This window comes from Myxine glutinosa, chromosome 1 (genome assembly GCF_964187855.1).
Source record: "Myxine glutinosa chromosome 1, kmMyxGlut1.1, whole genome shotgun sequence".
Classification (NCBI taxonomy): domain Eukaryota; kingdom Metazoa; phylum Chordata; class Myxini; order Myxiniformes; family Myxinidae; genus Myxine; species Myxine glutinosa.
In genome coordinates, this window is record NC_136261.1 from 144,419,759 (window position 1) to 144,435,300 (window position 15,542).

General features: G+C 44.2%; 1 protein-coding gene across 1 annotated transcript in view; it reads left to right on the plus strand.

Moving 5' to 3' along the window:
- Positions 1-15,542, plus strand: part of LOC137429171 (trans-1,2-dihydrobenzene-1,2-diol dehydrogenase-like) — an 80,199-nt gene that overhangs the window by 30,338 nt on the left and 34,319 nt on the right. Inside the window, exon 2 of the mRNA XM_078777839.1 lies at positions 11,873-11,984. Coding sequence (XP_078633965.1) covers positions 11,873-11,984 — 112 coding nt within the window. The remainder of the gene's footprint in view (positions 1-11,872; positions 11,985-15,542) is intronic.

A 15,542-nucleotide genomic window follows, 5' to 3' on the forward strand; every position in this document is an offset into this window, starting at 1 on the left:
TATCAAAAACATACTCCTTGCGGTTTTTGTTATTATATCAAATCATCCGTTGGTGATAAATATCACAAGTTAGAGGAGTATAGAGGCTCAAATACCCCAGAGGAGTTTGTGAAACGACTAGAAAAAGACTGTGTCCGATTAACCAAGATAATGAGAGAAACCAATAAACCAATGTCCTTGACGAGTGAGGAGAAAAGGGAATTTAGAAAAAACAATGTCTGTCATATTTGTGAGGAAAAAATTGGTAAAGGTTTAAAGGTTAGAGATCATTGTCATCTCACTGGTAAATATAGAGGTCCGGCTCATCAAAGTTGTAATATTAATTATAAACTCCCCTCTTTCATTCCCGTCTTTCTTCATAACAACGCTCATTATGATACGCATCTATTTATTAATGAACTTTAAAAGACATCTGGACACATTTCAGCAATTCCTAACACGGATCAGAAATACATTTCATTCACAAAAACAATTCACACATCTCCTATTACTCATATCAGATTTCTTGATACATTTAAATTCATGGCAAGTCCATTGGCTAACTTGGTTCAAAATCTAAAAGAGTTTCCATGTCTTTCAGAGTATTTTTCAGATGAAGATTTACTAACACAAAAGGGAATTTACCCCTATGACTATATGGACTCATTTGAGAGATTCAATGAAACACAACTTCCTTTAAAAGAAAATTTCTATAACAAATTAAACAACAGTCATATATCTGATAAAGATTATGTACATGCACAAAATGTTTGCGAAAAATATAACATCAAGAATCTTGGCGAGTATCACGATTTGTATCTCAAAACTGATGTGCTTTTATTGGCCGATGTATTTAAAGCCTTTAGATCTGTTTGTCGCACTGGATATGGATTGGATCCTGCTCACTACTACACAGCACCTGGATTGGCTTGGAGCGCGATGTTGAAAATCACAAAACAAGCTTTGGATTTGATACCCGATGTTGATATGCTTTTGATGATTGAAAAGGCAAAAAGAGGTGGAATTTCACAAGTCTGCTCGAGCAGATACGCAAAAGCAAATAACAAATATCTTCCAAATTATGATTCAACGAAAGAGAGTTCTTACTTGATGTACTATGACGCAAACAACTTGTATGGCTGGGCAATGTCTCAAGCTCTTCCTTATGGAAAACTTAGATGGGTAAAGGAAAAAGACTACAAAAAGGTTTTACAAGATGTATGTATCTCTACACAAAAAGAATTGGATGATTCAAAGGTTGGTTATTATTTTGAGGTCAATTTAAAATATCCTGAAGAACTTCATATCAAACATAAAGATCTTCCATTTGCTTGTGAGAAAGAAAGTCCAAAGAAAGAATGGTTGAGTGATTATAATCAACAATCGTTTGATATAGGTGAATCAACAGAAAAATTACTTACTACATTATATAACAAGAAAAATTATGTTCTACACCAAAGAAATTTGCGACAATATTTATCAAAAGGTCTAAGAGTAGAGAAGATCCATCGGGTTCTAAAGTTCAATCAAAGTCATTGGCTAAAGGAGTATATTGATTTTAATACACAAAGAAGAACAGAGTCAAAAACAGATTTTGAGAAAGACTTTTATAAATTGATGAATAATGCAGTCTTTGGTAAGACCATGGAGAATGTGAGGAAAAGACAAAATATCAGACTATCAACATCTTGGGAACAAGCATCAAAATTAATTAATAGACCGAGTTTTACTAGAGCTGAGGTCTTGACTGAGAACTTTTGTGCGATCCATTTGATTAAAGAGAGTATTGAAATGGACAAACCTATTTATATTGGAACATCAATTCTTGATTTATCAAAGTCATTAATGTATGATTATTTTTATAATAACTTGAGGAAGAAATATCAAAATGATGTTCATCTACTTTATATGGATACAGATAGTTTTATTTTGAAAATTAATACTAACGATGTTTATTCAGACATGAAAAGGGACATTAATATCTATGACACTAGTAATTATAGTCCAGAGAGTGAGTTGTTCTCTTCTAAAAATAAAAAGGTTATTGGAAAGTTCAAGGATGAATTAGGAGGAAATGTTATGAGTGAATTTGTGGGATTGAGGTCAAAGGCTTATGCTTATAAATAGGGGAAGGCAGGGCAAGTTGAGCCAGTTTTTGTTATTGGAATGTTAGGACTGAACTTACTGATGATCTTGCACAAATGAGTATCTTGCCTTCTAATTTAATCCTTGGGAAACATTTTGTAGCTAGTTCTTACTTTCTATCCCCACACTGAAAGTCACTGTGACCTTTGAAAAAACGGAGGCCAAATGGCTCAACTTGCCCCGCCTGAGGGGTAAGTTGATCCAACCTCTGGGGTAAGTTGTACCACATAGGGGTAAGTTGATCATTGCCCCAAATAAAGATAACTAAAGTAGAAAACCATTGTTTTGCCAGGAAAATATTTAATGTTGTAAAGTTCTACAACACTGAACGAAATGATTACCTTGTGGTCATGGTTATAGTAATCAGTTACGAACAAATTGAGTCACTCTCAAAGAAAAACAAGATTGTCAACTGTGGTAAGAAAAGTCAACTCAATCCACCTGTCACAGTTTCAAGTCACAATTAAACAAAAAGTATCCAAAATAGTTGATCATTGCCCCAAATAAAGATAACTGAAGTACAAAAATTGGTCTGCCTGAAAAATATTTAATGTACTTGTTACAACACTGAACGAAATATTTACATGTGCCTTGTGTTCATGGTTATAATTCGATGTGGCAGCTGGATTGAGTTGAAAACAGCTGCCACAGTTTTAAGTCACAATAAAACAAAAGTGTCCCAAATACACCCAGAAAGGCCAACAGTCAGTCTGTGGCAGGCAATTAAGGCACAATATCTTGCTCATCAATGCCAGCTTCATAATTTGGATCTGGAACTAAAACTAAAACATGTCAGAAATCAAGTCAATTAAGCTGCCAAATTGACGAGTCACAATTGAACACAAGCTGTCCAGAACAACGGGCAGAACTGCCAACGCACTTAGGCTGTGGCAGCTTACGCCCGATGTCTTCCAGTTCAAATCCTGCTTCATCCTTTGGGTTTGGAACAAACACTGGGTTGTCAGATCCAACTTTTCCAGCAACCTTCTGCAGGAAGACACCTTCAAACTGAAATTCCTCTCCATTCAGTACATCAACCCGAGCAATGTAATGCACAAATCTTGATTTGCCAGCACATTTGCCCGAGCTTTGCTCGGAGCACTTGAAATGGCAGCACGGCAAGGAATGCTCCCCGGGGAGTGGAGATGGTACACCCAGTGTGGTGCAGGCTCGCAATGTATCCAATGACCAGGGTAATAATATGGTATTCTGTAAGCGCTTTGAGCCTTTGGGGAAAAGTGCATTATAAATGCTAATTATTATTATCTCCACCAACATGAGTTGGCAAGTTGAGCCAGACCCTACGGGGCAAGTTGAGCCATGGCTCAACTTGCCCCGTATGTTCTGACTCAACTTACCCCAGTCTGAACTTTCTGAGATGTCTCCACATACACACATATTCTATGCATCCATCGTATTAAAGTCTATGACAAGAATGGAGACACATACCTGGACTAACAATTGTCATCTGATATCCATATTATATCTATGCTGCATATGGAAGAAACGTGAACTTACCTGTTTTACACCTTTTTACTTTTATGGCTGAAAATTGGATTTTTCCCTCTGCAACACTGGTTTCTGTTTCAATTTAGAAAACAATATGGCAGAATTTGGAGTTATGCAATGGGGCATCTATAGATGGCGCCACCACAAAGTCTGACTCATTCATAACTGGCTGGGAGGTGGTGGCCCAACTTACCCCTATGCTCAACTTGCCCTGCCTTCCCCTACATTGTGAATAATGTTGAAAAGACTGATAAGAAGTTAAAAGGTGTAAAGAAAAATGTTATTAAAGAAACAATAAACTTTAAGCATTATTATAACTGTTTAACAACAAAGAAAGAAGAGTTTAGAAAGATTAATGGAATAAGAAGTTATAAACATCAATTATATTCAGAAGAGGTGAATAAGAAAGCATTGGGGGCTTTTGATGATAAGAGGTTTATTTTAGAAAATGGAATTGATAGTCTCCCTTATGGTTATATAGGTATATAAGTGATAAGTTAAAAAGGGGGTTAGGGAATTTAACGGGCTACCGCCGCCTTTTTTACTATTACATAAATGATAGAACCAAGTATCAACCAGACTAAAGAGTGGAGGTGTAATCAACCTTAGTATATAAATGGAAAACATAATGAATGTGAAAAATATCAAATAAGACTTATTGAAAAGGCAACTGGTAAAAAAGTTCACAAAACAAATAAGAGAATTAATTTAAATACTGGTGAGTTGGGTGAAAAGGATGGAAATATTTTTGAGTGGACGGAAAACTTTGATGGTTATCAGGAAAATATATACTTTAATTTTAAAATGGTGTGTGGGAGAGGAGGAGGTCAAGCAAGAACATTGAGGGAGGTTTATCATTTTATCAGAGCTCAGTTAAAATATCTTGAAAAAGAACCAAACTCAAACCTCTTCTTTAATAATATATTAGATGGTGAAGAGAGTTGTAGGAGAATTAAATTATTTCCTACACATAAACAAATATTTGTAGGATCATTGTTTCAGTGGTCTACTAAACAACAATGATCATTGATAGTAAGAGTAAAAGGCCCATAAGACCAAGGGGGTCAGGAATAGAGGTGTTAAGGGGAAATGAAGAAAAGTGATGGTGAGAGGAAAATTTACATGTAAGTGAATGGAGATTTGGGGCTGTCCAAGGGAACAACATTTATCATCTACTCCCGCCCCCCGTGGCGAGCCACGGGCTTGTAGCCTTACTTGGGCATGGAGGTGAACAGCCCCGCCCCCCGTGGCGAGCCACGGGCTTGTCTCTTCTCGGCGACCCCGCCCTTCTTGTCCAAACAGAGCATGGAGCACATATACACTATGACGGTGAAAGCTGCTTCCAAACCAGGCCCAGTTGAGAGGGCGCGCACCCCACGCTTGTCCAGCGGTTTTGCACAGAGAGGGAGCGTTTGGCTGGGAAATGCAATCCTTGAAGGGGACCTATCTTATGTTATTTGGTGCAATGCAGTCAATTAATGGGAAACACAGCCTTAAACTAATACACATAATAAGGAAATAACTATTCAGAAGGGTATATGATTTTCTACGTGCATGCGATGGATTAACTAAGGGGACGACCGTTGATCTTTACACTTAACGGAGGTATTTACAAGGATCATTACACTATTTACAGAGGGTGATATTTACAACAATTACAGGATTCTCAAATCCGCAACACTGCACCCTCATCCTCCAGGCACGTCCCGGGCCTATAAAACTTTAAGTTAGTGTGGCACGTAGGTGTAATTCCCTCTACAATTAACCTGACCCTGAGTGTGACAGTTTTAAAACACAAATAAGTATGTCCCTCTGCTGCATTGCACCCTACCTAACAGATTCACACCCACAGGATAACCAAATTGCGGAATGGTTTTCAAACTAAACATGTACGGTGGGGAGCATTATTTGCAAGTGATGCTGATTGTATTTACACTGCAACCCAGGACCTGCGATTTTTCTTTTCGGGGGGGGGGGGGGGGGGGGACAGTTTGCCCTGCATCGACGCACCAGAAAGCACCAAGAACGCAACAAAACACCATCAAGCACCACAAAGCACCCTTTGGTGCACAGTCATCACATTTCATGAATAAAAATAAAAACAACAAACCCTTGGTGGTGTCTTGCTCTTCGGCTCCCTCTGCTGGCTATTGTTCTCTTCCTGATGTTGTCTTTCTTCTTTGCTGGCGGCCTATTTGCAATAATAAAAAGGCACACAATGCGTCCATCTTTTATTTATTTATGGCCCACAGGGCCGACTATGTGTGGTTCACCTGTGGCATAGGTGCCCTGTGACCAAGGTCCGCCAGCAAGATCTCGGGCCTTCATGGCCGGTTCCAGCAGAGGGGCCATGCCCCAACCCATGGGGTCCATCAGTGGTGCAGGGGGGCCCACAGGGGCCGACTATGGGTGGTTCACCTGTGGGCTTGGTGCCACCTCACCGGGTCCGCAAGCAAGATCGTGGCCGGTCCCAGCCGAGGGGCCATGCCCCAACCCGTGGGGTCCATGAGTGGTACTCAGCCACAGACATGTGATCCATAAGTGGTGCTTGGATGCAGGCAGCTGGTTGCGAGGATTCGGGCACACCGACGCGGCCCCCCTGCACGCTCCCCTCAGTGCCCAGAGAGCACGATCCATGGGTCAGGGAAGGAAGACAGAGAAGACAAGTGAGTGAGGGGTAAGGGCGCAAGGGTACACAAAAAATCTACACATTACTAATTCGTCGCTACAGTCACGTCTTCCCCATATTTCCCCTATACCAAATTCGTCACAATCCCATTAATCCAAAATTTGCCATCACACAATTCATCATCAGTCACTCCTAAGGAGGAAGAGATGGAATTACGCACAATGTCACACCCACGTCATGATGCGTCTCACATTCCAAACATTTGCACAAAAATAATAAAAACAACAAACCATGGCACGGTGTGGAGTTTTGTCACCTCAAGTGAGTGGATGTAGATGGTGCGAGGAGATTCTTAATCCTAACTATCCTCTAAATGACTTTAATACACTTTACACTACCCGAGGTCTTTCCCTGCCAATCCATTGGCCAACTTACTCTATGGGTTCTACCAACCAATTCCCATTGACCAAACTGTGGTGCTTCATCAATTTGCAGTCTCACTCCCCCGGTTCAACTCCCTGTGCCTTTGCACAATTTCAGGACTGGGTCGTGTGGCTCTCCCAGCAGGTCTACCCACCTGTACACCTCCACCACTGCAGTTACCTCCGAGCTTACCTGCTCCTTACCCTAACCTCTCTAACTGGGGAAGGCCCTCTGGCGCTCTCCCCACTCGGTGCCCTCCGTGGCACTGGGCTACCCGGGTCCGTCCTCTGGATCGTCGGGCCCCATCCACAACTCTAACGGCTCCCAGAGCCCACCTGCGGCCTCACCTGGCCGACATCCTAACAGTGGCGGAGTGCCCATTTAACTACACACACTAACAGGCTACACGCCCAGCCATTTCCACGTCACTAATGCACCCATCCAAACACCATTCTTCCAACACGCACCACAGATGCCAATATCCAACCACAATTTACCTACTCCCTCTACCTAACTCTTAAACTACCCTCCCTGGGTATTCGTGATGGGGTCCATCCTCCCCATCCACTGCCTTCGCACCATCCACTCCACTCCACAGTTTTCACCATACTCACTCCACACCATCCATTCCATACTCCATATATTCCAGACTCCATGTATTCCACACAACCATTCTCCATACACCTGTATTTGCACACCTGTGCCATCACACCTGGTGCTTCCTGCACTCTCCTTCCTCCCAGGCTTCTTCAATCATTCAATACAGTGCACAACCACAATTGTTCCTCATGCACTGCTCCATACACTTTCACGCTCAATACAACTCACAATCGCACTTTTCACCATACACTTCTAACTCTGCAAACCATTGCCTCAGGCGCCCAGATTTTCCCACGTTCACACACACATCCTTCCCGAGCATTGCCTAGCAATTCCTCATTTGCTCGATATCAAGATTCTCACACACACACACGGCATCATCTGATCTACCTACTCCCCTCTGAAACTCGCACTTCCCAGTCGCCCCTTATATTATTGCGCTCCCTCGTTGTTATAATCCAAACTAATCTCTCTATGTCCCCGACAACCTGTCCAATGTCACTACTTAAATCTCCAGTTACCTATGGTCAATCTTCTCTAGATCCCTATCATTTTATCCTAACCCTCCCTCGGCGAGCTGACACTGCCAAAAACCCCATAAAACTATAGCTCATGTGCCCCGTTTGTGTGAGGGATGGCAGAGTTGCCATCCCACCACATCGGGCATCTCCTACTATTAATTTTGCCCATCCAATTTCCTGCAAATCAAAATTTGCCAATCACTGACAAGCATTCTACCAATCATTTGCCAATCACTTCTGCCAATCCTATTCACTATTCTAAATTTCGGATCAAAAACACTATCATCATCAACACAGTCCGCTATATCTGAGCCTCGGTGCGTCGTTACCTCATTAAAATTTGGCTTCGCAAAGCCGAGAAATGAATTCGGGTGGTTTGGTCGCCTGCAGGTTGAGTCCGTCCGGCATTCGGTTCAAGGGAGGCGGTTTGCTCGGCCCGAGATTCTATGGCCCATCGCGGCACGGAGCCTTCCGGTCTCCCGCCCGAAGGCCCGATCTCACCCGGCCGGAACGCCGGCCCCATGAGGGGGCGCCGTCCCGACCCTTCTTACCTGCCCTTGAACCGGACCGGTCGCCTTGCCCGGCAAGGCCCGGACTCGACCGTGCGGGGCGGGGCCAGGCCCGAATCGGCAACGATGCTTCGAAGAGAAGCGACGCAACACCGATCCGCGCTGGGCCTCGCATCCAACAAAGCACACCGCGCCCCGAGTGCCCACGTCGGCTATCCGTCGCCCTAAACGCTGCCCCGTTTAACGTCGATGCCTTACTCGCCTGCTTACACGCATACGCGACCCTTTTCACACTCACAAAACCCGGAGTCTCGGCGCCTCCAGTGCATCCCACACACTCCGTCCATTCCACCACCGCACTCCCTGTTACACACCACACCTCTCGCGCAACCCCATGCGCACTCTCGCCGTTCGCACACTTCCTTAACACACCTCGTGCACCGTCTTGCGCACTCTCCCTCGGTACGCACTCCGTACCACTCATGGGGGTGCACTCTTGCATCCACCCACTCACGCGCTCCGATGTGCCCTGCCGCACATGCGCCACAACCAACTCAGGTGTGCGTTCTCGCACACTCAACCATTCCAAGAGTGCATTCTCGCAATCCAGATGTGCATTCCTTCTTACCTGCCACAGCCCACTCGTACTCCGTGTCACTCTTACTACCACACTCTGTCATGCGTTCACTCTCACTCTCGACAGCACACTCACTCCTCGGCGCGCACTTTTTCCTCACAAGCGTGCCATTTCCACTCACAGGGTACCCTTCACCAACGCCCGGATGCTTTCTCGATCCCAAGCGCGCGAAAATTCTTTTGTCGCCAAACATCCTCCTGCAAAATCTCCCCGCACAATACACAGCACGACTCACCTGGGTGGCTTCTTCTTCTTTGCTCCAACATCTGCAAACTTTCATTTGGGTTAAGCACAGCATCGTGATGTGAACATGGACTTTGTACAGGCTCCATTTCTTCCTTCAATTCCTGGGCTACCTCCGTCGTCTTTTCAATTTCAATTCCCGCTACTTGTTTTTCTTTATTCACCTCAACGACTGCTGGCTTTAATAAAATTTTCTCTACCACAGCGTTCGCCGGCTTTTCCAAACCCCGGGTCGCGATCTCTATACCCGTCATATTACCCGCGCTTTGCTCCGCCTCGCTCAACCAGCGCTTCTCGACCCGCTTTACCTCGTCGTGCACCCGTGTGCCCCTCCCGCTCAACCTGCGGTCAACCTCCCTCTCGGCTTCCCTCACCTCATATGCGGCTTGCCCCCTCGCCAACCCCTCATTAATTTCGTTAATTTGGTTTCCCAATTGCTTTCCATTGGCCCTCATTGCTCCTATCATTCTGCTTTCCATTCCCTCCATTTGGCTTCCCATTTCTGCCCTTGATTTGTCCCCCTCTATTCTCAGCATCGCGGTGAATTGCGCTACGAAGTCCCCCACATCAAAGCCTGCTGGTAGTGGTACAGCGGGCGCGGCTACCGCGCGCTCGTGCGAGGTGCCATTTTGTGCGCCTGAAACCTCGTGCGCGATGGCGCCATCTTGTGCACCTGAATCCTCTGCGACCACATCCTCATTGCTCTCCTCCTCTCTCTCCCCCATATACATTTCCCTGGGGTCCTGGGTCGCTTCTACCCCTTCTATCTCCCCCACCGGCACCCGATCGCCTTGACCATCCATGGCACGATTTTTTAAATTTAGAGTGTAAAATAAAATTTTGGCCACTCGTAATTTGAGTGCGCTAAGCGCACTTCAGGTCCGAATCTCGATCCTGACACCAATTGTTGCGGCCAATAGTACAATTGGTGTCCAAAATTTGGGCTAAATAAATTTAGTCCCAGGTTCGAATCCCAACTCCTGACTACCAATTGTTGCGGATCTCACACCCGGCCCCTTTTCCTCTTACCAAGGGGGGATTAGTCCCCTTGTCTGCGACTGACCGACGTGAGTCCTGAAGCTGCCCAGCTCCCTCCAGAGAGGCAGGTGAGCAACCTCGTTCGAGACCGCGGACAAGATGTTATTTGCCGAGTGGATTGGCAGCCACGGCTCGAACCATTAGCAATACTACACCCGATCCTAAACGTTGGCCAAATCGTGCCACAGGTATTCAATGGGGAAATCACTAAAACGAAACGGATGTAAAGGAAAGAAGGCAAGGTAGGAAGAACAGGGATTTATTACTAACTATTATGTACAAGACCAAAGAAACCTAGGAAGAAAGAAAAATACGAAAATAAAGACAGAAGGAGAAGAAGACACAGTGCAATTCTACTTATACAAGCTTAACTTATTCCCAGGGACAACACAGACTAACAGACGACATTCAGACTTACCCGGGGATGATGACAGGAATGGCAGGAGGTTCGTTCATCTGGCGAGGTTCCGTTCCGACCCACGACTCTCTCTCTCTCTGTCGGTAAAACTGGGATTCTCCTCTCCAGTACCTCGAACCCAGCTCCAGCCTCGAACCCAGCTCAGCAGCACGCACCCCGCTCTCGTACCAGTTCTCGTACCAGCCAAGTAGCATGTCCTCTCGCATGTCCTCTACTTGCGCGATTGTCGCACGCATATATCAAGCGGGGTCGTGACACGCCCTCGGCCGTTTGGGTACCGCCCCCGTGCTCTGTTTTGGTGGCCTTGTATGGCAATGCCACGGTCTTGTTACCTTATTTGGGTATGGAGTTGAACAGCCCCGCCCCCCCCCCCCCCCCCCCCGTGGCGAGCCACGGGCTTGTAGCCTTACTTGGGCATGGAGGTGAACAGCCCCGCCCCCGTGGCGAGCCACGGGCTTGTAGCCTTACTTGGGCATGGAGGTGAACAGCCCCGCCCCCCTTGGCAAGCCACGGGCTTGTAGCCTTACTTGGGCATGGAGCTGAACAGCCCCGCCCCCCGTGGCGAGCCACGGGCTTGTCTCTTCTCGGCGACCCCGCCCTTCTTGTCCAAACAGAGCATGGAGCACATATTCACTATGACGGCGAAAGCTGCTTCCAAACCAGGGCCAGTTGAGAGGGCGCGCACCCCACGCTTGTCCAGCGGTTTTGCACATAGAGGGAGAGTTTGGCTGGGAAATGCAATCCTTGAAGGGGACCTATCTTATGTCATTTGGTGCAATGCAGTCAATTAATGGGAAACACAGCCTTAAACTAATACACATAATAAGGAAATAACTATTTAGAAGGGTATATGATTTTCTACGTGCATGTGATGGATTAACTAAAGGGACGACCTTTGATCTTTACACTTAACGGAGGTATTTACAAGGATCATTACACTATTTACAGAGGGTGATATTTACAACAATTACAGGATTCTCAAATCCGCAACAATATATATATATATATATATATATATATATATATATATATATATATATATATACCGCAGTTGATTCCGCTGCTGAAACTGCCACTCCTGGTGGCCCTTGTCAGCCTGGACTGGAAGTGTTAACCTGGACCAAATAAGTCGCCTCCTGATATGGAAGATAATGATGATCAAGATGTGACTGACTTTGGCTTTTAGTGTAACTTTTTTTTTTTTTTTACTCCTGCTTACAGGTGGTTGCTGTTGCAGCTAGGGATGTCGGGAAGGCGAAGTCTTTTGCTCAGCTCTATGGAATTCCAAAGGCCTTTGGCTCATATGCAGAGCTGGCACAGGACCCAGATATTGGTAATCCATTAATCCATCAATTGACCTTTTGGAGTCTACAACGTTGGCACACCATTTGTGACCAAATACACACAACACACATACATTTGATTATAATGAATAGATGTTTGTTTTGTTGATGTTCATGTGAACTTTTTTTTTTATTTTCTTTCATTCAGTACAGGGAATGTGTTTTATAGAAGTAGCATTTTATTGCCCATCTTAAATCCTGTCATACATACATAATGGCACTCGGTGGAGCACATACTTCCTTCAGGCTGAACAGTTTACGTTTTGTATCACACTGATACAGTCACCGGATCTGCATCTGGACCTAAAACAAAATCGAATTGGCTTGATTTTGTCACCGACCCAACTCATCCACAAAGTTTTCTTGCAATCCGACCACAAATTTTTGATATACTAGACGGATTTATGAAAAAAGGCCATGTAATAAGCTTCTTGGTGCATTTTGGGGTAAAAGTTGTAAAGTTAAAGTAAAAGAGCTGCATGTGTATACATGATATATAAATGCTTGTTCAAATAAATTGTCCAAAAATGGCAATTTCGTGGCCATTTTGTTTATGCTAATTAGCAGATCAAAAACTCAAAATTCGGCTTGGGAGCCGGGTTAATCGAATTCAGCATACGCTAATTATGTTAAAAAGTGAGGTTCACAACTTTTAACCCAAAAATGCACCCATCATTTACATTTCTCAGAAATCCGTCTCATCTATCGTGGTGGAAAGGGCCATGTTATTAACTCACCATTTGTGGGGTATATAGAGTACTATATATCTTCACTCAGTTCTGTCAGTAAACCTTATTTCATGGATGTCAGGATTTCTCTAAATTTCTTAATTTAGTGTTATTAACAGCATTAGCGACTGTTTAAAAAGCTAAGCATATGTGTTTGTGGTTTATAATATTTTTACTTCCTGTAGAAGCCGTTGCTCACACAGAAACACCATTATATAAACATTATTAAACACGTTATCACTGCAGGAAAAACGCCTTGGGGAAGTGGGACATTGTTAGTATTAATATTGTTTTGTAATAATATTAATAATATGTGATTATCATTAATTTTGTTATTCAAAGCGTCTTTGGAAAAACGCCACAATAAATCTTCTTATTTGGAAAACCGCCACGATAAAGCTAACTTAAGACTGCTATACACCACAACACGCAACCCATTGATGGCAATGGTGGGGAAAACCCACTCGGGGGAGAAAACTCCCCTGGGTAGGGGGGCAAATGAATGTGCTACAACCTTCATTATGTAACCCTTAGTCATCCTGTCAAGTTTGGTTGAGATTGGATATGTAAGGATGGAATGTATTGGCGTCAAAAATTCATCAGACAGATGGACAGACACTAAATGGCATATTTTAGTATGATTGTGTTAATATATCGTTTTTGGCCCTATCTCGCAATGGTGAAGAATCACTTCAAAAATTCCAGTATCTGGATCTTCAAAATCTAATAAATTAGTCCTCGTCACACACACACAATCTGTCCACCAAGTTTCGTCCGAATCCATCCATAATTCTTTGAGATATCCTGCTCAAAGCCAGCCAAACAACCAAACAGGGATGAAAACATAACCTTTGTCCACCTTTGCTGGAGGAGGTAATACATTTGATAAAGGAACATTTTCACGTTTACTTGTAACCAATAAAAAAAATGTAAAGCAAGTTTCAAAGAATGTTTCCTTGGTTTCTGAAAGTCAGATATGTTTGCTAACACAACACTTGTTGCTTTAATGGTTAGAGCATCCACTCTGAGTTTGGGACGTCAGCAGTTCAAACCCCGGCCAAATCGTGCAAATACTGTGCTTCCCAAATGGTATGCTTCATTGCTTGACGTTCAGCATTTACAGACTTGGCATTTAATATGGAATATTTTTTTTGTGGGGGTGACCTTTCTTTTCAAGATGACTTAGAACCAAAAGTTCATTGGAATTATGTTGAAATTATTCTAGATTTTGTTAATGTGACCTTTAAAAGAAACAAAAACCACATTTGACATTTCGAAGAAAATAAATTGATCCTTGAAAGTGATGTAAACTGATATCGAACTCAATTCATGGACAGTACTGTGTTAAACTTCTGTACGTTTTCCAGAAGTATCTCTTTATTTTGCACATTAGCCAAAAAAAATTTCAACAAAAACAAAAGCTAAATTATGACTGGGATTACGGACAGTAACATTACAGTTCAGTACTTCGTGTAACCCCCACCAGCATTCAGGAGAGCATGTACACGTCGAGGCATGCTGTTCACGAGATTTGCCAAGGTTTGGACAGGAATCGCTTGCCATGCAGTGACAATAGTCTGCTGCAATTCACGCACAGAGGTAGGCTGCTGGTCCAAGTTGTCGATTTGACGCGTTAATTCTGCCCACAAGTTCTCTATCGGATTCATATCCGGGGACATGGCAGGCCACTCCATATGCTCTACACCACGGTCAGCAAGAAAGTGTTGGATCATGCGAGCACAATGAGGCCGTGCATTGTCATCTTGGAAGACAAAGTTTCCTCGAAAGGCTGCACGAGCAAATGGAAGCAATGTTTCTTCCAGAATGACCCTGTACTTGAACTGGTTCAGGTTTCCATTCAGAACAACCAGGTCAGTTTTGCCCCCTGCATGAAAAGCAGCCCAAACGGTCACCCCACCACCTCCAGCTTGGCCTCTTGGTACTAAACAATCTTCGTTGTGGGCTTCATGCACTTGTCTGCGCACTCGGACGTGGCCATCTTGACGATAGACCAGAAATCTAGACTCATCACTGAAGGTCACGTGATTCCAGTGTCCTGGCCGCCATTGACGGTGCTCTCTGGCCCACTGCAATCGGCGCTGGCTGTGTTGTCTGGTCAGGCGTGGCTTTCTCAGGGGACGCCTGGCACGATAGCCTGCTTGAATCAGTCGTTGGTTGACCAGCCTTCTGGATACAGGCACAGTTGTCAGTTGCTGCCACTCAGCCCTAAGCCGATTAGCTGACTTGGTACGGCCATTGCAGACTAACCGGTGCAGCTGGCGATCATCTCTCCTTGTGGTTCTGCGTGGACGTCCTGGCCTCGGTATTGGAGTAGGGACACCCCTCTGAGCATTTCCTTTCAGGATCTTTGACACCTGACCTTGAGTGATGCCATACTGCCGAGCAATAGCACGCTGTTTCATGCCAGAATTTCGTAAAGCCACCACTCCATGACAAACAGCATTGTCAAGTTGACGGACCATCTCCAGAGGAAGCCGCAATAACTTTTGTAGATGTGCAGCAGTTGTTTTCCACTAATACAGAACGCAACAACCCTTATATACCCGATGGTGAAGCCAATCATCAAATGTACCTTTCCTTACATTTTGTCATGCCACCTATGATATAATCCTGTTATTGACTTCTTGCTGCGAAAGACAATCAGTGACATGGTTCTTTCAACAAAGACATCACCGAAGGGTAAAAGAAACTCACCAGATTGATATACTGAGTTCAGAAAGTAAACCTGTCAAGAAAATAAAATATTCCATATTAAATGCCAAGTCTATAAAAGGTTAAGATCATGGACAATCCCAATAG